The sequence below is a fragment of the Spea bombifrons genome, chromosome 1 (genome assembly GCF_027358695.1).
Source record: "Spea bombifrons isolate aSpeBom1 chromosome 1, aSpeBom1.2.pri, whole genome shotgun sequence".
In the NCBI taxonomy this organism is placed as follows: Eukaryota; Metazoa; Chordata; class Amphibia; order Anura; family Pelobatidae; genus Spea; species Spea bombifrons.
In genome coordinates this window covers 88,196,259-88,219,086 of record NC_071087.1, presented here as the reverse complement: position 1 = coordinate 88,219,086, position 22,828 = coordinate 88,196,259, and the positions used below count along the sequence as shown (strand labels likewise).

Sequence of the window (22,828 nt, the reverse complement as noted above, 5' to 3'; positions counted from 1 at the left end):
TAATCGAGGTTTACCCAGATGGACAACCAGAAAAGGCAGTAAGAATGTATGCCATCATCGACGACCAAAGTAACCGGTCCCTAGCGGGACCTAAATTCTTTGAAGCCTTTGGAATCAAAGGACCATCAGAACCCTACACCTTAAACACCTGCTCGGGCCGCATAGAGACTAGCGGCAGAAGGGCACAAGGATTCATTGCTTCTCCTATCAATGGGGATACCGAAATACCCCTACCGACGCTGATCGAATGCGACCAAATACCCAACCATAGGGATGAGATTCCTACCCCAGAAGCTGCATTTCACCAACCACACCTAAGGCACATAGCCAGCCTTATCCCACCTATGGACATCAACGCCGAGATTCTACTCCTGCTCGGCAGAGACAATCTAAGGGTACACAAGGTGCGTCAACAATGTAATGGTCCCGACTATGCGCCATACGCCCAGAGACTGGACTTGGGATGGGTAGTCATAGGGAACGTATGCTTAGATCAACCAGGAATTGACTCCTTCAAGACTTACGTGCGTGTAGATGGACGCGCAACTAGCATTAAGCCGTGTCCTTATCACTATGAAGTTAAAGAGAAGTCTCCAGACCTCATACAGCAACCTGACATCATTTCTCCCTTCTTTGCCGAAGACTTGGGGAGATCAGTCTTTCACACAACCAAGAACGACGATAAAGTAGCCTTGTCAGTAGAGGACAGAGAATTTGTCAAGATAATGGACAGAGAGTCCTTTAAAGATGAAACCAATCACTGGGTTTCTCCATTACCCTTCCGAGATACCAGGCTAAGACTCCCTAACAATCTGGAACAAGCTCTGTCTAGATTTAACTCTCTTCAGCGTACCATGAACAGCAAGCCTGAAATGAGAAAACACATTGTCGCCTTTATGGATAAAATATTCCGTAACAACCATGCAGAAAGAGCTCCATCCTTAAGGAAGAACGAAGAGTGCTGGTACTTGCCTTCATTCGGAGTGTATCATCCACGGAAACCTAATCAAATTAGGGTTGTTTTCGATTCAAGCGCCAAACATCAAGGTGTATCTCTAAATGATGTTCTTCTCACAGGTCCCAATCTGACAAATAACTTAGTAGGAGTGCTGATGAGGTTCAGGAAAGAGCCTGTTGCCATCACTGCCGACATTGAACAGATGTTCCACTGTTTCGTAGTCAGAGAGGAGCACCGTAATTTCCTCAGGTTTCTGTGGTACAAGGACAATGACACCAACGCAAAGATGGTGGAGTATCGAATGAGGGTGCATGTATTTGGAAACAGCCCTTCACCTGCCGTAGCAACTTACGGCCTTCGGAGAACTGCGTTAGAAGGAGAGTCTGAGTATGGTGCAGATGCAAGAGACTTTGTAGAAAAAGACTTCTACGTAGATGACGGACTCAAATCACTACCGACTGAAGAAGCGGCTATCAGTCTGCTCAAGAGGACTCAAAAAATGTTGTACCAAGCTAAACTTAGATTACACAAAATTGCTTCAAACAGCCTGGCCGTAATGAGAGCCTTCGAGTCAGGTGATCATGCACCTGGATTCAAGGACATTAACCTGGGACTGGACAGTCCACCTGTGCAGAGGAGCTTGGGCCTCAGGTGGGATCTCTCGGCCGACTCCTTCGGTTTTCAAATAAGTTGTGCGGACAAGCCATTCACAAAACGTGGTGTCCTATCAGTGGTGAACAGCCTATTTGATCCGCTGGGATTTGTAGCGCCCATCACCATACAAGGTAGATCCCTACTGAGACAGCTTTCTGAAACCGTCAAGGATTGGGATACCCCACTTCCTTCTGATAAAGAGCAAAAATGGGAAGCCTGGAAACAATGTTTCTGTGCGTTGGATGAGATCCACATCCCGAGATGCTATGTCAAAACCTCATCTACCTCTAGCATAAAGAAAGAACTCCACGTGTTCTCAGACGCCTCCACGGAAGCCATAGCAGCGGTTGCCTATCTGCAGGATGAACAGAACTGAACTTGAATTTTGTGGATCTTCTCCATTTCAAGTTTGAAACAGGACTATGTTGTAATGTTTCCTGTTATATTCTAACATGTTTGTTACAGGTTTGTTCCATATATATTTTTTTTTTTTTTGGACATTAGTCATAGTGAAATTCCCTCGGGAATTTCAGACGGGGAGTGTGCTGTCCTCTGGACTGTATTTATTTAATGTCCACCATATTGTCACTTCTTCCATCACCATGTTGTTTATATGTATTGTTGTTTTGCTGCCACCTGCTGGCCAGAATTCGTATGCTGCACGCCTCTGTTCTTGTTAATAAAGTTGGGCGTGTTTTCAGGAGCCTGGGTCCATGTCACTTCCTGCAACCCTTGTGTGAGGGATCTGCTTTCTGTGTGACTGGACATTCATCACTCGGGCACGTAAGGCATCAGTTTTTTGACCAGCAGATAGCTTTAGGAAAGATATTAACAGACAACACCAAGGTTTCAGTATCATTGTTTGTGTTTGACTTGGGTCAAATAAACCCACATTGATTCAAATCTCCGTGTCTTCGTGTATCCGTCTAACCTGAGCTTTTGCCGGTCCTGTCTGCTCCACTGCTTGGACACGAAGGTAGGAAAGTCACACAGCCACTACCAGTTACACCTTCATTCGCCTTCATGTGGAGACAGAACACGTTCAAAGACAGAACCAGTAGGCGCTGTACCAACATTGAGAGATAAGGCTGTTCACCAAGCAAGCAACATAGCTTAACCCCCACTATAATAAGGGGGTAGGTTACAACAAATAGTTACAGCTGCTGGGCAAATAAATGATTTTTTTTTAATATTCCATTAAAATATTCGAATTAAGGCGCATGATTTAGGAAGGCTAGTCAAAACCAGTGAGTTCTCGTATTCAGAGAATAGTCCTTGTGTTCCAGAATTCCCTTACAGATGGCATTGGGTGGATACTCTGATGGATATTTTCCCACTACAATAGTAAAATTGAACAAAAATACTTCCACTGAGTCACTTGCATGACACAGAGAAACCTTTTTTTAATGAAATAAGTCCCAATCCATTACGCAAGCCTATGGATGATTAGAATATTACCAAGCAGATCATAGATTATACGAAAAGAACTCAACAACAATAAAAATGAGCAGACAGGTTTGGCTGGTGGTTCTCATTAAATAAACATATTTGAGAAACAGAAACATGGTAAATGTCTATTTGTAATAGTTTACATACCGTGTCATTGTATATGTCATAAATGCAAGAAAACAGACAAATGCGATCGAAGCTAGTAAGACCACTGTCACGTGATGCCTAGGAGGAGGCAAATCTAAAAGAAATGAAACAGCTTTTCAATATTTATGGCTATAAGTGTAATTCTGCATGATGTGGCTACACATTACACATTAGAACATAATACAGAAAATACACAAAAATATGATTCATTGGTTGCATGGATTTTTGAATCTATCAGTTCTGAACAGAACTGACCGTCAAACATAGTAACATGGTTCACTGGTTCATAAAGAAGACATCATGGAACTGGAAAGGGTTCAGAGGCGGATGATATAACAATTAAAGGAATGGAAAATTCCAGCTATAAAGATTGTTTACTTTGGAGAAAGATGCCTATAGTCAAATATGATTACCAGATACATATATATATATATATATATATATATATATAATATATATGATACAATATAAAGCATGTTTTTTAATTCATAGAACTTTGCAGACAAATGTGGGGACATCATCTGAGGTTAGTAGAAAAAAAATCCATGTAGTTAATTGATATATAATATATATATCTTTAACTCGGAGTGATCTCAGCGGCAGTTTTGTAAACGTATGTCATCATCAGAAACTATCAATAGTGAAACTTAAAGTATACTATCTATTTTTAAAGATTACTAGACTTTACATATGGTTAAAAGGTCCTATATCCTATTATGATACAATGCCTGGTCAGCTGAAATCCGAAAACGATCTTCAGAATAGTTTGGCACAAAATTGGTGATTTTTATGAGATAATGTTTTTTAACAACTCGTCCAAAAAATAAGATCGGCCAAACAACCACTATTCACTTAATTTGACAGCAAAGGCTCTATGGGACACAGATGTAATAGCATCTCCTCTGTTAGCATTGGCACTTCTTTGAATTAATAATAAATGATGATTTGATTGCATTTAAACTCTATAGAGCTTTCTGGAAACAATGATAATCTCTCTAGGTTTGTTTACACTTTCAATTATTAATTTGCCTAATCCATGCTGGTCTGTATTACTATGCAAATACAAGACATACAAATAAATCAGTTTATTTTTATAATGCAAATATAAGAAGTGCTAAATTCCCAACACAAACTGTGAAATGCTTTCTGGGAGTTTACAGTTACCGGGGCCAAGTGTCGTCAATGCCCATGCCCCACCCAGGCTATTTGGGGCCAGCCCCACCCCCATGCATGTTTACTCCGCCTCTTCAAGGAAGCCACTCCCCAAAAGAGAAAGGGTTAACCTGCCTGAGGAAGTTCCCATCTATGCTTATTTTAAAAATAGTGACATTTTAGCATCTCAATTTGTGCTTTTCTCACCAGTAAATCACAGTTCCCTGCATGAACACAGGTGACATGGTTTTCATAAGAACCATTACTACAACCGTTTGCCACTATTAGCAGGTTACTGCAATGGAATCTATGTGATGGTCTATGAAAGGGTTACTGTCTCAGGGTGAACACATTTGCAGCATTTCCATATATAGTTTTATATTAATAATAATATTTATTATTATTTGATATTATTTTGGGTTGTCAAATACCTACCTCTTATTTCCGCCACGACCATACATGACTGTGTTTTCATCTAAAACAGGAAAAGATAAATATATATTTCAGGATAATTGAAACAAACATAAATTCTACAAGCATTATGTCCATTCCAAGGACAGATTTTATTTTCCTACAAAACCTTGAAAAATGTCTAGGAAGTTGCTGAATAAATTTTCCCTGGCATCTGCAACACGTTTGGCATTTATGTGATTTAGTTATAAGATTTATATCACAAACAGCTTCGTTTTAAAATTCATTACTTCATTTGTAATGCAAATTACAAGAAACAGAAAAATTACAAGCTATTCAGACAATATATTGCATATCCACTAGAGATGCAGAATGCCAACATACAGCCCATTTGTCCACACAGCTGGTTCTCTAACGACAAGATTAAAGGGACACTCCAGTGTCGCATAAAACTCCTTATAGGTGGTTTCTCACCACCAATTGGAAGTATATCAAATGCAAGGAGGTGAGTTTGCCTTGACACATCTCCTGTATGGGAAAAAGGCTGGCAAAGGGAAAATGCATTTGCAAGGGAGATGCCACACTAAAGGGGCTACTGGGGTTGAAGCCCAGAGTCTCAACTTCATAGCCCTTAATAGAGACTCTAAAATAAAGCATATTTTAGCCCCTGAGTCTCCATTCGGGGCTACGGGCCAGCTGGGGAGATCATAGATCTCCCTCCAACAGCCCCAAAATAATTCCGAGCATCGGGTTATGATGCCATATCTCGGCGCTCAGCACCAGTGGCGTATGTGGGGGGTGGCATTCCACCCCGAGTGCCACTCACCACATGACCACACTCTGTTCCTGGCCCAGAGAGGTAGGGGCAGAGCATAGTCATGTAACGTGAGGTCATGTGACTCTGTTGAGCTGTGTGTGTGTGGGGGGGTGAGTAGAGGAAGGAGGAAAAGTGCATGGATGTGTATGTGTGAGCATGGATGTGTATATGGGTGCGTGTGCATGGATGTGTAAGGGTGTGTGAACATTTATGTGTAAGGGTGTGAGAGCATGGATGTGTAACTGTGTGTGTGTGAGCATGTACGTGTAAGGGTGTGTGAGCATTTATGTGTAAGGGTGTGAGAGCATGGATGTGTAAATGTTTGTGTGTAAGCATGTATGTGTAAGGGTGTGAGAGCATGGATGTGTAAATGTTTGTGTATAAGCATGTATGTGTAAGGGTGTGTGAGCATGGATGTGTATATGTAAGTGCGTGCTAGTGAGTATGTGTGCTTCAAACCAAACATTAAATATCTATGTAGGGATAATTTATGTGGCTGCATAAGCCTTGTCATCTTTGGGCTACCACTGAGATTTTTGTGATATTCTTCATGTTCTTCTTAGAGTAGTAATATGTTATGTTTTTTATGTGCTGGATACAATGTGGGTATGACCTACTTTATGTTTGGTCTCATGGGTACATGGATTTCTTAGCCCGAGTGTGTTTCCAATCTGGTTTTATATTTTTTCCTTTATCTGTGACAAGATGTTGAAAATTAAGTCCCTTCGATATGAATTTTTCCTGTTACTATTTTACTTTTACAACCTTATGTGTTGTTAACTTTGTTAATCACTTTTATTTTCCAAGCAAAGTGCATTTTAATGAAGGGAACTCAGGGGGGATAACACAGTTTGCTTAGTACATGAATAGCCTTAGGGCTTGTCTTCATAAGCATTAAACATGATTGTTGCAGTAGAGATAAAAAGAATCAGGCGACTCCCTTTGGTTTGTGCCTCGTGTCATAAAGGGAAAATCTTGACATGTAGGCATGTGATCTTAGCTGGATCGGTCATAATCATAAGAATATCACAAGTCAAGCCTTAATGAAAGTCTTGTGATGCAATGGAGACTGGCAGAGAGCTTTTAATGGTTATATATTCTCCTAACCTGCACGTTAAATTCATTAGTGCTGCAAACCATGCATACAGGGTCTCAGGAGCCCCAAAAGGTTTCTTCATGCATATCTGCCAAATACCAAAGTTTAGGAGGGATAGTCCCTTTGGATCAATATCCATCTACCTCTCTTTCCTTACATTATGTCGCTCTTTTCTAGGAGCTCAGGATGTTGGGTATAAATGTAGTTTTCTACAGCCCTGAAACTCCAGAAACTATTGAAGAGGCTACCAGTAGGTCACAAAGTCACATAAAAAAGTCTTGGTAATGACACACTCGGTAAAACAAAAGTGTCCCTCTTTAGTCATTTGAAATAATGGAAAATATGTACATAGGAGAAAGAGAAAAGAGTGAATAAAGATAAGAAGAAAATAGACAAAGGGGAGAAGAGAGAGAAGACAAGGAAGAGGAAAAAAGAGAGAACAGGAAGGAGAGAAAGAGGGGAGAAGAGTAAAACAAAGGAAAGGGGGAGAGAAAGGAGATGAGAGGGGAAAAAGAGAGGAGACAACAGAAAGAAAGGAAAGAGAGAAACAAGGGAACAGAATAGGACAGGCATACCATATAGGGGAGGAGAAAATAACAACATCTTGACAGTGTACAATTCTCCAACACATGCGTACCTCAACACCGCACTCAACTTTCATACTCAAGTATGCACTGAATGCTGAATGACAGCTCAAATTTGCACATACAGGGAATGGGTGACTGAATTAAGCCCAGGGTACAGTAAAGTAACCCAAGACACACTGAATCTGTACTATCCAGTTTCATCCAACACACATTTTCCAAAGGAATGCATAGAAAACCAATAAAGGGAGCACAACGGGGATTTTACTTTATATAGTCTGGTTTATACATATGGAATTGCAAGTAGAATACAAAGAGTCTCGGGTAGAGGCCTAGGATTAAAGCAGCCCAGGCGGACAATTTCCCACCTGGCCTGTTCTCTGCTGTTCACACGGCCTTTGGCCTAGCATTTCTCAGAACATCAAGAGGGGAATTCAGCACCTAGGATTTATCTCTGTATTCAAGGGCTGTCCAGTTGAAACCTCCTTTTTCAAATATAATGGCAGAAGTGAGTTAAAACTTGTGAGTTGGGATGCACAGGAGTCTAAGCTATTAAGTGGCTGTCTGTTCTCAGCTGAGTTGTTAAAACTTTTTTGTACGAGAGTATAGTGTTATGAGACTATGACACATAAGTGATGGAGGATAATGGAGGGAAAAAAGTAACATTTCAAACACCCTCAAGAAGGTGCTGCCGCAGCAAAACTGAATAGGTGAGTCTCCCAAAAGAACAGTTTTATATATTATATATATATATATATTATTATAGACTTACACTGAAACCATCACAACAGAGCACGATAGACAGACAGATAGGCTGATTCGGAGACAGATATATTATGCTGCTTCATGAAAACTATTTAATGATTATAATAATCTATTTCACTTAGCTGGTTCACTACCAATTTTAAGAACACATACATGCTAGTTTATTATTAGTTTATTTTTTCTCTAAGACCTGTCACATACCTTGTCCCACTTGCTTATAATCCTTAGTATGATGCAATAGTCTTCCCCTCTTGCTAAAGGAGCGTTGTAAAATTCGCCATAGTATTTTCTATCCCCAACTGAGAACTCCAGATGGTCTGAAATGTCACGAGGAAAGAATTCTGCAGTGATGTATCCAAGGGTCTTGGATTTATTAGTGAAATATGTAACAGCCTCCAAAGACTCGCATGAAAAGGAGCACAGGGAAACCAAATGGATCACAAAGACCTGGTAGGAACTGATTATTAAAAAAAACAACAACAAAAAAAAAGTGAATATTTCTGCAATATTTTTATGTTTTTTTTATGCACCCACACAAATTTTTTTTTTTTTCAAGGACAGATAGAGCTTTCTTTTGTTACCATTTTTAGATAGGTATAGTCCAACATTTAATATGAATAATACATAAAAATATTGAAAATATTTACTAGAAAAGTGCTAATGAGGTGGTAATTGGGGCCTATTAGGTTGGCGAGTTGTGTCAGAGGAACTGTGACAGGGACAGGCTTGATGGCACAAATTCTTGCAGCAATGCCTGATAATATGACCTCTGTGGTCCCAAGTGTTTATCTTAATCACTTAATGTACAAAAGTTACACAACCAGAATGCCTGAAGATTTAATTGCGGAATGTTTTCCCATTAAACAGTCCACCTGGTATACATAATCATACCTGGGAACTTCTGGGCTCTGGCTACCCGGAGCCTTTCCTTGCGCGACGTGGCCAGGACTGCACACTGACGTCTGTGGGGGGGGCCCCTAACGTCGGTGGGATCAGTGTAGATTTTGTTAATGTTAGCACCACCATGAAAACATCTAAGTGGTAACCTTTGAATGGTAGTGTATTGGCGAGTTATAAAGACTTTCCCAGTTCCATTATTCGCAGTGCTGTTTGTGTTCCACACAAATAGCATTCCATGTAAAGGATAGAGCAATCCTCACAAACTCTTCGACTTTAATCGACTTTATTTTGCTGGAAAATTTGACATTTGCATTCCCTGACCTAATTATACATTATGAAGGACCACACCTGAAAAGTTTATTTTACAAGAAGTGCTGAGCATGTACAATGCAAATACTAGTCAGCTTCCGTCTTGTTGCAGGAGAAGCTTGTCAGGGTTCGTAATGTTCATAATACATTTAGGAGTCACTTGAAATGAATTGATTTGTTTGTTAACATATCTTCTGCTCAGAAAGTTCTCCTTTTCCAGAAGGAAAAGTGCAATTTGTGATATTCAACTAGGAGTTATGTCAATGACAAGAGCACGGGGTTGTCAAATCGGCCTCAAGAAACTTGCCAACAAAATCTTAGCGTGGAAAGGTCAAACAAAGATAACTAGTTACTGATTAACCTGAGAAAAAGAATGGCTCACCTGATGAGTCCGTGTTTCTCATCAACCCGATGAAAGCTCACTCGTGGTAACTGACCTTGTACTACCTTGAACATTGCTTTGGGAAGTGGGGGCACTATAAAAAAAGAGATTATACATTAGATTTAGCAAAAGGAAATTATCATTAAAAATAAAATATGCTGTATCCTCAAAGATGTTAACACTTTGCCAAAATAGTTGTTTATTGGCACTGAAACACCTCACTTCTTTACCCACTATTTCACTATTATAGAGTGATTTGTGAATAAACACTGAAGGTTGGCAGCAGATTTACCCCAAAGCACATCAGCCAGTTGAACTGGGATGGAAAGAGTGTGAGTGATCACTAGTCCTGACCGTAAACAATTACAAATGCATGCATCAAACTGGACTCCATGTCCGCAGGGTGCCCCTATAGGTAGTTGTAATTAGTTACCTTAGCTGTGCTAAAAACTGTGACTGCAGTGGGCTGAATATAAGGTAGTGACATTTACAGTCATTTAGATTTTATATATACATATATATACAGTATGTATGGTTGAGCTGACAGGGCCTTATGAAACCACGACTGAATGTAAACAAATTCATTTAAAAAAATTCAGGACAGAAGTGTCCTAGTCTGAAGTATGTACGCTCCTGAGTTGTAAATGAAGAAACATTCTGTAAGACATGTCAGCAATAAACAAGTAAAATACAGGATACTTAATGCAAATGGCTGAAATGAATTAATCTAGCACCTTAAAATAGCAAGTGTGGTCAACTCACTGTGTGAGTTTGAAGGTCACGTGGCTCCCTAGTGTTCTTTTGACACTAAGCTCAGGGGTGGTGGGAACTCAACTGGGTAACGTCATGCAACCTTACTAATCCAACGAATCTCACATGGCAGCTCACGCTAAGTGCAAGATGCCTGTATTGTCTTTGTCTGCATAGTAAGTAAGCGCCTACATATATCGTCTCACAACGTGTACTTGGGTATGTGAAAAATATGTGATAGACTAAAAGTTAATACAATTGCATTAGGAGCCATTTAATTAAAGACACGGTAGTCTAAAATATTACTCGATTTGTTAAATTCTTTTGATTGCTTAGGGAAATAAGTCTAATTAAAAAAAAGTATGCAAATGTAGAACAGCATTTTATTACAGACAAGTCAGACTAGCCATTAGCCAGAAGAAAGCATTCAAAATAAGTAAAGAGTTTGATTATTGTTGTTCAATATGTGTGTAAGCACGTCGGGTGTGTCAACCTATCTGTCCTTAAGGTAGGGTTTGTGCAGTTGTGAATAGTATGTGTCCCGAAAGTCCCAAAATGAAAGTCATGCTGCCCTCTAACTGCCTTTTATAACATAATGGATGAGACATATTTAAAACTGCAATATATAAAACCGCAATACATAATATAAAGCTCTGTCTTTCAAACCATAATACTAGAACATACAGTATTTGGGAAATGGGCTCTCGGCAGTGGTTTAATGCCTGTATGTACACTGCCATCTAGTGTGCAGAAGGTAATACTACACATTTTTGTAAAATTCACAGTGTTGGGAGGAAAACATCTTTCAGCAATACAAGTGCAACCCACTATTAAGTGAATAAACTCCACTATTGATAAATACTAGATATCACAATTGTAACATTCATTGAGGTATTGTTCTCCAAATGAAGGGACACAAGCCATACCTGCTATGCTGGTAGTTATGTTGACCTGGGCAGGGTGTTGTTGGTATAACACTGAGATAATGGTCACCGTGTAGTTTGTGGCTGGGTGCAGTTCTAAGCAGAGTAGAGGGACCTCCTCTTGTGTGGTAACATTAAACACAAGTCTGTGTCTGAAATCCATCTGGTACCATCTGTATCCATTGATAACAAGCTGGAAAATGAGAACACAACTGTCTTCTAAGTATTTTGTCATCTCATCCAGACATGCCTTAAAGTGGTAAGACTCATAACAATATCTGAGCAAATGAAGCATCTCATCTGGGGACTGCAAGTTCTTATCTTCAGAGTCATGGATTGGGCCCACACATAGAACCCTTTCAATGCCAGAGTCATCTCTAAATATACTAAACCTAGCACTTTAGTTTTCACCTTGTTCTACTTTTTTTGTTACGTTACATAAAATTTCCATCAACCTCCCCTCTGCATAAAGAACGCATTTTTTGTCTGTGCTGGACCACATTTATTAAGCCACTGACATCACTTGAAACCAATGACATGTATCTGCGTATTGCTCCAGATTGGGACTGTAAACAAGAAAAGCTCTGGTTTTACTTTGTAGTTTTGCTTTGTATTAATAATCATATCATATTTTTTTCTGAATATTCTAGGGTGAAAAAAGCTCTGCTGGGATCCTAAGCAGTCCTGCTTACCGTGTATATCTCTTTGGTTCTTGATTGTCTCCTCCAACACAAGCATGTTTCATTGAGTACAGTCAGCTCTCTAAAGTGTCCCCCACCTGAAAACAAAAATGACGTTGTGTCATATGAGCATTGGGGACAAGAAAAAGAGGCCACACTTGCCCTCTTTATTTGTCTTTTTCATACCCCTACATGCAGCTTATCTTTTACTGACTTAAAACTTCCACTAACTGGAAAGGTTTCATACAGTTCTCTCTGCACTTTTCTTTTTGAATAGACTATTGGTAAGAATTCAGAAGCAATAGAGTATCCATCTTGGTAGAACTTTCCATGGTTCTTTAAGGACTCTAACATAAATCCTCTAATTTAAGAGGCGTTTATTTAAGGCTTTTCACATGTACATGTTAAAATGCATAATTTGATTAATGTAAGACATGTTGGGTTGAGTTGCTATAGAAATATATTCAGATACATTTTGGTTTAGTTAAGTTGACTATTAAATCAAGTCAATCTGAGCAAAAAATCAAGTCAATCTGAGCAAGGCAAGATGAGTGAAGACTCAATTATATAGTGACCTTAGTGAAGATGACGTTATGCTCAAACTTGTTGACCAGTCCGACTACTGGAACCAGTGAATAGATTTATAAGGGTGGGGGCATATATGGGAGCATATATCATTGGACAGTTTAACTGTTGGCCCCCAAACCTGTGAGCTCAATGATGCAATACATTAGCACTTCGAAGCCTTACATGTAGTCCAAACACATTGAGCTCATATATGGTCTGCAGCTTTATAGCCCTATAGTTACAATTCAGACTTCTTACATACCACACGATGCAGTAGTTAGCTGTGTGTTGTGATTATTTGGAGTTTCCGTCACATGTACAGTGGGTTGTGTGTCTCTGGGTTGATCCAAACACACAGAAGATATATTTTGGTCTGCGCTTATGTTAAAAGGCAATTCAGGAAGCAATTCCATTGGATACCATCTTCCTCCTTGTAGCTGAAGCTTATGGAGCAAAAGTGAAACAAATGTGACATATTGAAGTACAGTATACTACTCACTGTAGCCCATAAATACATGCTGGTAGGGCATGTGCACCAGTACTACATCATAGTCCCAGAACATTAGGAGGCCTCTCAGTAAGTAAATAAAAATAAATGAAAAATACTGAATTAAAGAGAGACAGGTACAGTGAAGCACATGCAGTTTGCTTCACTGATCCCTAAAAATGGGATGACCACCACTTGCGAGCAGGGCTCTCTCCACCTAACGTACCGGTTTGTCTGTCAATACTGGTCTTGTCATACCCCTTGAATATATGTATTATATTAAGCGCTGCGTAAACTGTTGGCGTTATATAAATAAAAGATAATAATAATAATAACTTCAATTAAAAAGTTAATAACAGACCAAAGGAAACTAGAGGCTCGATTGGCTGCATTGGCTAAACGATGCTTATACACAATAGAAACAATGTTGGCATGTACAGAGCTGTAGTGACCGGAACTGATTTTTGGTAGATCCTGCACAGAATTATAGATCAATGCACAAAGCTTTATTGGGTGGCCATACATATATTTTGAAAAGGTATCGGTATCCCACTGGCATACATAAAACCTATACATTTTGTGTGTGTACAGCAAAAATGCCACCTCGTCATGTTTGCTTGGCAGGAGGGTTTTTTTTCTGTGTTTTCTCTCTGTTTGAAACACCCTAATTAGAATGGACAATGTGCATGTAAAAAAGCAACAGCAAATACTTACTTTGTATAACTCTCGCAAGCCATCTGCACGTTTGTTCCAACTCAAACAAGTTTCGTTAAATTGTGTGGTTGAGTTTGCATTTTCTAAAAGGACAAAAGATTAAACAAGATTAATGGAAATCCAGCTCATTTCACGTTTATCTAAAATTTGATCTTCCCTTACAAACACGCAATTAATGAACCTGTATCAATGCCAGTTCCCCACAAAGAAAGGGAAGAAATAAATTATTTGAAATGTAGTAGAACAGACAGGTACAAAGATAACATTCTGCAGGAGTTCAAAAACTATATCTTGTTGACTTTTAGTTGTGATTGACAGCTACAAAAATGTAAGCAAATGTGTCCAAGAGCACAGGGTGCTCACTGCCCACCATCCGCTTATTTTTGGGTGTAACTGCAACTTTATAAAACAATGACCACATCAGTCTTTTTTTTCCCCAGTACAGGTATATATTTTACATGTTGCTTATCAGCGCATGTAAAGTGCAACCCTGCATATTGCAGGATATATCACATATACTACAGGGTAGCACATTATAAAGACTAGTGAGCAGTTTGTGAAATGTATATGAATCCAGAAAATATGGCAGACATGGTAACCCAACGTGAAGACCTTTAAAACTGATGCTGTTCAAATATGTTTAGTTATGCTGCTTTAAACTGCTAGATCTTGTAGGATTGCCACCATGATGTACTATTAGAGCTATTCATCAATTACCAAGAGCATGTGGTGGCATAAAAAAGCAATTTTTTTTTGCATATGACCACCAAATTTAGGAAATAACGTAATCTGAATGCTATACACTATTAAGGAGGCAATAAATGGCAAATTGTCCTGTCATGTAGACAACCAAAAACCTTTCATAAAGCCTTTCGATAATGAACTCTAGCTGATCATGCTCCATACCCATATCTGGGAACTCCACTGATCTCCCTCACAGGGCAAAGCAGGCTACTTGGTGCCAGGCCACTGAAATAACTCTTCAGATCTCCTAGTGCAGGGAATGGTGTTTGGATCTACTGACCTCCAGCTTGGTTCCAAACCATTACCCCTCTGTTTCCTCCAACCCAAGGCTAGTTAGGTTCCCAGTGTGTGTAACATTGCTGCCTTTCATGGAATACATGGAACACGCGTAAAGACGAAACAAAGGGATTACTTTAGTGCCTATGCCAAGAAACATGCAGCTATACTCACCAGCTACTGAGCTATTGACATGAACGTGGCTAGAAAAGTCTGTGGATAACCCTGTGACATATACGAAATATTCTGCTGCTGGTGGAAGCTCGAGACACAGCACCAGGATCATTTTGTCTGTACTGAAGTTAAATATTATGTCCTGAAGCAGGTTTCCGGATGACCACATCTTACCACGAATCAATACCTATGAAGAACATCGAGTAATTAATGCTACTGCTCTGTTTACAATTGGCCAGGATAAAGATACCCAGCACATATTTATGATCGGGTTTGGATCCTGGCAGAATTCATTACTCCACTGCTGGCTTCAAGCAGTTATGTAGTTTGCAGCATATGCCTTTTAATAGCACTGTCCATAAACTCCATCAAATACAGTAGATGGCGGTGGAGAAGAGGAGCAGCACCCCAAGAGAAGTTGTAGAGGTTACAGAAAGTGAATTTAAACAGGCATGGGATATTCATATGGATATCCAGAATCTAAGACGAGATTAAGGTTGAAGTCTTTACAGGTATAAGTGTCAAACTAGAAGGGCTGAACACTTGTCATATGTTGTCAAATTCTATCTCTCTACGTAGGCCGTAGAAGCTTTCATGGTCTGCAGGACTTCTGTAGGATAAACTTTGCTATGAGCAAAGGAAATATTTAATTCCTGCAGTAAAGAGAACCTGCCAAATAGTTTCATGGGAATTCTTTTTTTTATCGCTAGTTAAATAACCATATAACCTATTAAATCTGACAGATCAGATTCCACAAGTATGAATCACAGATTGTTCAGCTCGCATGATGCCTGGATGAAACAGGTATTCTTGAGGTTGGAATGCAGAATGTAGCGTCTATGACTAATAGCACCGACTTTCACACAAAGATTGTTAACATTACCATCTAAACATGAGTTGTATATTGGAAAACATGCTATCACAGTAAGTACTGTATATTACTTTGTCCTAGACAGAGAATACAAAATATGTTACATAGTTTTACTACCACTAAGTTTGGAAACGTCTAATGTGTTTTATGGAGATAAAAGGGTAACAAGCCCCGAAAACCTGCTTCTGATGCCGTCATTTGAATCTGCATAGAGCTAAAGAAAAGCATTTGCCACCCACTGCTTTGTGATATTGGCCAGACGAGTGCGTAACCCTGAAGTACGTTCACTGCGGGTATATGTGATTTAAAGTGAATCGGCTGGCACAGCTAAACCACTGCCACTCCAATGGTCACCTTGTGCTCTTATGGCTACATTAGCTAATTGTGTATAGTAAAGCAATGTTCACTTTGGTTGCTTTGCTTTACTATATTTTATTTTGATTATTCACTACAATTAAATAAACCTTATTATAGTTTTGTTCACTTCATGAGTTTTTATTAGGAGTATGTAGTTTATATTATTGAAGTTGACAAACAGTAGGTTTGTCATAAACTGAAAACTCAAGCCTAAAAAATGCCAAATAGCCCCCACCATGTTATATATGTGTCTGTACAATCATAGGTTTGGTAGATTATGGGGCTTTCTATAAAAAAAATGTCCTTTGTGGTTATTTTTTAGTTCCATTAAAAGGGTGTGAGAAAAAGTACCAAGATGGTTTTAAACTGACTGCCTTACCACAAATAAGTCATATGGTTATCTAATAACAATATTATCTGTAAAGCCAATGTTTTTTTTTTCTTTCTTGTACTGTGGTATCTATTCATCAATCGGATCTTTGCATCGATTTGCTTTGGCTTTGGTTGACCAAACAAATGTAAGACGCTGATATTGTGGCCAGTCCATGGGGATGCACTTACTGTGTATGTTTCACTAAACCCAGCTTTCCTTGAACTTTTAGTCCACTGCAAACATGTTTCATTGAATACCATGATATTTCCAGGCTTTCCTTTCACTGCAAGACACACAAGTAAAAAAAGTGCATTTAAGTAGATGTCAAATAGATGGGTTTGTTCAATAAAGGTGCAGTTTGAACTCCCCAGCTTTATTACGTATTATAAAAGGCTAACCCTGGCAAGTTTCTTCTACAATACAGGCAGTGACCTATGCCAGCCTAGGGTGGCAGGTCCAAGGGGAGGCAGTACAAAACCAGAGGGCAAATTACCCTAATGGGTGGTCAGGCCCCCTGGTGTGCTGCTGCTCAATAGGTCTGTGGCAGGGGAGATCTCTTAAAGAAGGCACACTCTCCATAGACTAAATTAAAAGGCGCTGTGCTCCTTTAAGACACAGAGCTCCGGATATGATATCCCAACACCGTGTAGAGAAGATGGCGGTAGTGGACAGGTGGCTGAAGGTGCTGCCATAGGTAGGGTGACAACATCAGCCATATGTTCAAGGACAGATTTAGTTTTTACATATTGCTGACCAGCCCAGATTGAATGCTAGACTGGTCTGTATTTAAAAGGAACATCAGAACATTATAACAGAAAAATATCTGCCTTGTCTGTTTCTCATTGGGTATTTTTATATTCCTTTCCCCTGCTTTTTCTTCTGCTGTGATATCTGAAAGCAACATGTTTAAAGACTATCAGAAAAGAAAGGTTACCTACTAGCTGTATGCACCTTTACACTTAATTTTGTCAGTAGGACATCAGATGAAAAGGCTGTAATTGTGACATTGTAGTTGTTTCCTGGAAGAAGGTCTAAACACACAGTTGGGGACTGGTAATCTGTAGAATAGTTGAAGGACATCATGCTCACTATATCCCTTTGATCCTGCTCCACTCCGTAGATACTGAACTTTTTTTGGACATAATAAAAGAAACATAGTTACCTTTTTAAACATTTGTTATGTTACATATTCAGTAAGGAACATGGTGCTATATATTAACCATATATTACCATTTCTATCAAAATAACTTGTCGAGAACCATGCTTTGTAAAATCAACCACTGGAAGACCATACTAGGTTAGGCAACTAGGCTTAAATAATCTTATGACCTATGACCTCACACAGTCATACCGAAATATATATATATAGATATATATATATATGCCGTATATATATCACGGTCAAATAATTATAAAAGCAATATATCACAATTTATTTAACTAAATCTGTCAAACATATTAACACTAACCTGCGATAGTCTATGGGCCAAATTTACAAAACTTGATTCACATGTTGGATTCAAAATGATGCTCAAACTCCACTGAAGTCAATGGGGTATGAACTTGTCCACGAGTGTGGACATGGTTGCTTTTTTGAAGAAGTCCCCCTTCACTAATGCAAGCTGTCACTAGTTATTCATGAATTCTCTTGTATTGAGATTAAACCGATATAACATATCTTAAAACCTGTTGAACAGTTGTTAAGCTATTTAAAAAAAAACATTTGCATTACCTCTCTTATGTTCTTAGAACATATTTCCATGCCTGGGAACTCTCTGGGTTTGCCCCGGAGTCTCCATGGTAAAGCTATCCAGGTTCCCCTGGTCTCCAGGTCCTCTTTCTCCAAGCTTTACCCACACCACTCCCCGCCCGCTATCCCTCCTACTCTTCACATACTCAAGAATATCTAGCTAGCCCCACCCCTAACCTTTCCCCATGCAAACTAACCACACCCACACTAGTCAGTTAGCCCTGCCCCTTATGAAGCCATTGTCCGAGAAGAGGAAAGGCTCCGTTTAGCCTGGGTTGTTCCAAGGTATGCCTATTTCCCTTTATTCATCTGGCCTTGTGGTACTCATTTTTCCCGCGAAAAAACCTTTTTTAGTATTTTTTGCAGCCAAAAAACAATGGACTCTTAAATATGCCCAAGAATGCTTAACTGACATGCGTTTTATTTACCTTATACAATACGGTCCAATTCATTATTTCATTGCTCTTTTCCCATCGTATACAAGAGTCATTGGAAATGGAAATGTTGCTTATTAAGCCTTCTTTCACTGTATTGGGAAACACCATGAAGCAGAATTAAACAGTGGTTATAGAATATGAATTTACATTCTTTATAACATATTTATTAATGTAGACTTAATCAAATTGTACATGTAAGTGGTCTCCACCCATTAATCTATCTCTATGGTCCATTCATTTTTTTTATACTTTTCCTAGCAAAAACATAAATATGCATTTTAGATGATGCTACACCTGCCCTTATTTATTTTCTTGCGCACTAGACGCCCATGGAGTGGTAAATGCTTTTGTGTTAGCCATATTTTACATTACATTACATCTGATTCTGTAGAGCAATTTTGTTATGCAACCTAAATGAAATAAGGTAGTCTACCTGCTATAATGCAGCTAAACTGTTTCCTTCAAGACAAAATGTATGAAGAATGTAAAAGAGCACTGTCATTATCACTACTTTTATCTTAAATAAATCTATCAATTGCAAACTACTTATGTATCCGTATGTAGTAATGATATAGGATGGTAGCCCACAGACTACAGAAGATTTGGGAAAACTTACAGATCTGGGTTGAGCACCAGGAAAATCCACTAGAGAACCATAAGCTAAATCAAACCAGGCATCATTGTGCACCGGCAAAGGTAAAATGCCTTCAAATATTCAGATGCCAAATCTGATTGTAAAGATAGCAATGTGAAACCCCATTGGTCTATTGAAGTCTGACCATATAAATAATACGTTCATGGCCGATATTGTATTTACTGAGCAGAAATGCTGATAGTTACCCACATCATATGTATACACAACAGTTTTGTTATATTTATGTTGTTACGTTTATAACCAGGATCAGCTTCCTTAGTATCTTTAAACAATAGGAGCGCTGGTCAAACCTCAGTTGATGGGCCACACACATATGTTTTATGTGTTTAGGCACTTAATGCACGGCCATGTGATGGCATAATACCTTTTATAGGGAAGCTTAGCTTAAGTCATCCTAAGTACTAGTAGACGCTATAGCCAAATTTCCCAATACCGTACCTGTGCATGTCAGATTCAGTTTTTCCCAAACACCATCTGCCATGCAGAGAGAGATATTCTTCCCCCCATTCTCTTTGAATCCAGGCCTGCACAGATAGTTGACAAAACTTCCCAGAGTGGAGCGGTTGTTCCAAAGCATTTCAGCATTTTCCATTATTGAAGGCATTCCACAGTCAACCTCTCCAATATAGAGAAAATATAGTTATTTAATCATATATAATGTTAATTAAGAAGAACAAAATACATTTTGACTCAAAAGTCCCAAAGTGCTACAAAGGGACATTTTAAGAGGTTAAACAAGGAGATTTTTTGACACTTTTGTTGCATGGGTCTTTAGAGGTATGGTTAGAGGCAGGGCTGTATCAAGACTGTATGTGACTATATGATCTAGTGAGTTTTCTGTAACTAAGGCATTTACAAGAATGTAATGTATGTGTTTTAACGTGTATGTGCATTTCACTTAGAAACCCATTTTCTGTCTGCTCTTCCTATGAACGTTATTGTGTCTTTTAGGGCTGTGGATGGATAGCAGAAGACTTCAGTCACCTCCTGCTTTGGAGGTATGATATGGACATTACCTGTGCATGTGAAGTTAATATTTTCCCATGTTTCATTGACGGTGCATTTAGCCACATTCCTGTTGCCCCTTTCATGGAAACCTGTCATACATTCATACTGCAGCTCACTCCCCAGGTTTGCAGTTCCGTTCCAAACAACTATAGCATTGGGAATTGAAGGTGGGTTCCCACAATGTATTTCTGAAAGGAGAAAAATAGAACACAGTTAATAATCCTATTAATGAGGTCAGGGTACATCGTATTGTTAGTTTAGAATAATATAATATGTATGAATAGTGCCAACTTAATGATGAATAATTATGTTGTTCTCTAAAATGAGCTAGTGCGATAGAAATAGTATATATTATGATTACCTCTGCAAATGAGGTCAGCTCCCACCCAACGCCCATCTTCATTACAAGTGGCAGTGCCGTCTCCAGAATCCATAACATAACCGTTCCAGCACTGAAAAATGAGTGTGCTTCCATAAGTTGTGTTCTTTTGTAAACTTGAAGAGGCATGTAGGATGGTGGGTGGGGGTCCGCAATCTACAACTATAACAGTCACAATATATACAGAATATTACAGCTCAAATTAAAAAGTACTATTAATTGTATTTCATTTGAAAGCTCAACCCAACTGAACACGCAGCTAAAAGGTTGCCTATCCTACCCGTCCTGCTACATTGTGGGACGTGAGTTTGGAGGTGGCCACATCAGAGCTCTGATAGAGGTCTGTGCTGCAAAAGCACATAACTCAATCAATGTCATTGCTTGCAGGGCTGGCCAGGGAGGGTGGACGCAGTAAATATATATATATATATATATATATATATATATATATATATATATATATATATATACCTCCCAACCACCCTGTTTTTCATGGGATAATATCAATTTTCTCAACTGTCCTTCAAAAAACAGGTTGGTTGAACATGTATGTATTATGTGTGTAATGTACCACACATGCACCACTCTCAGCCACACAAATACACACCATTCTCAGCCATACATACCACTCTCACTATTTTTTGTCAAATATATACATCATATAGTATCACTGATGTTATAAATAAATTGGCTAGACAGAAGTCTCCATAAGAGGACTGTCCCATAAAACAGGGACATCTGCTCGCCTTAGTAAAGAATAATGATATATCAGTACAATGAATTCCATAAAGAATGCAGAACAACTTGGGTAATTGGATGCAAAAAAAGTTAACATTATCAGCATTTTATCTCATTATGCCCTCCATCTCACCTTTGCACATCAACGTTGCACCTTCCCACCTCCCTGATTCTGTGCAGGTTGAAGTGTCATTACCGCCTTCTGAGACAAATCCTTTGGCACACTTGTACATCACTTTACTTCCAAATGTGGTGCTTAGGGATGAGTAAATCACAGCGTTGGGCATGGTGTATGGCAGTCCACAGTCAACAGCTGGAAATGCAAGCACCGGAACAGCGATACAAACATTAAGCAGCAGGTTTTAACCACATAAGTAGGGTACTACTGGTAAATGCAACATTGAAAGCTCGTTTTCACACAGCACACACTATGCCCCAAGACATGTTTCATCTTATCTCTAGTTCATCATCATTTAGACCATGTGGCCCAATGTAGATTTTATATCTATATATATATCTCTCTATAGATATATATATCTCAATAGATATCTCTATCTCGATAGATATCTCTATCGATAGAGATATCTCTATCGATAGAGAAATCGATAGAGATATCTCTATCGATAGAGATATCGATAGAGATATCTCTATCTCTAGAGACATCGATAGAGACAGAGAGATAGAGAGATAGATAGAAAGATAGATACATACTGCACATATAGATATTTTCAACAACGTTCTCACGGAACAGTTTTTCTACCTTTGCAGATGAGAGAGTCTCCAGCCCACCTTCCTTCGGCTGTGCAGAAAGATGTGTTCTGACCTCCGGCAGCGATGAATCCTTGCGCACACCTATATGTTACCATACTTCCCGCAGTGCTGTTCATGAATGGGTCCACAATGGAATTTGGAGTAACTGGTGGTGGCCCACAGTCAACAGCTTAAAAGACAAAATCTTACTGTTAGTATATTTACATATTAATTACAGGCTATGTGTTTTAATACAGAGTATAAGATGTCGGCATTTATAGCAAGTTAACCCAGTTACTATAATGAACATTTTATCAGAGGTTCAAATTCATGCCGTTTGATTTTATCTGTTTTGTATTCTTTTAATAGCTGTGGATCAACCCCCTTTGAGACTGTTTTTCAAATTTTGTACCCTTCATCAACTTTTCTGTGGTGTTTGTGTTTAACACATCGGCGCTGTAATTTTTCTTGTTTACTATACACAAATTATATATTGGGGTTTTTTCAGGAAAAAAAAAGGCTTTTTTTTGATACCATTAATTTGATCTTATCATATAATGTATTGTAAAAA

At 38.9% G+C, this 22,828-nt stretch overlaps 1 protein-coding gene and 1 long non-coding RNA gene across 3 annotated transcripts in view; one reads left to right on the top strand and one right to left on the bottom strand.

Annotated features, from left to right (window-relative positions):
• Nucleotides 1–22,828, bottom strand: part of SUSD1 (sushi domain containing 1) — a 45,788-nt gene that overhangs the window by 5,734 nt on the left and 17,226 nt on the right. The window contains exons 6-22 of one of the 2 annotated variants that reach the window (XM_053465834.1): nt 22,268–22,447; nt 21,641–21,820; nt 20,752–20,931; nt 20,399–20,578; nt 19,821–20,000; nt 18,719–18,816; nt 17,479–17,668; nt 16,729–16,823; nt 14,940–15,126; nt 13,746–13,828; nt 12,807–12,987; nt 11,990–12,075; nt 11,301–11,490; nt 9,625–9,718; nt 8,235–8,490; nt 4,796–4,835; nt 3,209–3,302 (exon numbers count right to left, since the gene is read on the bottom strand). In XM_053465834.1, the coding sequence (XP_053321809.1) occupies nt 3,209–3,302; nt 4,796–4,835; nt 8,235–8,490; nt 9,625–9,718; nt 11,301–11,490; nt 11,990–12,075; nt 12,807–12,987; nt 13,746–13,828; nt 14,940–15,126; nt 16,729–16,823; nt 17,479–17,668; nt 18,719–18,816; nt 19,821–20,000; nt 20,399–20,578; nt 20,752–20,931; nt 21,641–21,820; nt 22,268–22,447 (2,494 nt within the window). The remainder of the gene's footprint in view (nt 1–3,208; nt 3,303–4,795; nt 4,836–8,234; nt 8,491–9,624; nt 9,719–11,300; nt 11,491–11,989; nt 12,076–12,806; nt 12,988–13,745; nt 13,829–14,939; nt 15,127–16,728; nt 16,824–17,478; nt 17,669–18,718; nt 18,817–19,820; nt 20,001–20,398; nt 20,579–20,751; nt 20,932–21,640; nt 21,821–22,267; nt 22,448–22,828) is intronic. The other variant, XM_053465835.1, reaches the window with a different exon arrangement.
• On the top strand, nt 8,351–22,687 carry LOC128494987 (uncharacterized). The gene is made up of 3 exons (XR_008354216.1): nt 8,351–8,483; nt 20,334–20,380; nt 22,276–22,687. It is a non-coding gene; the product is annotated as an uncharacterized LOC128494987 (long non-coding RNA).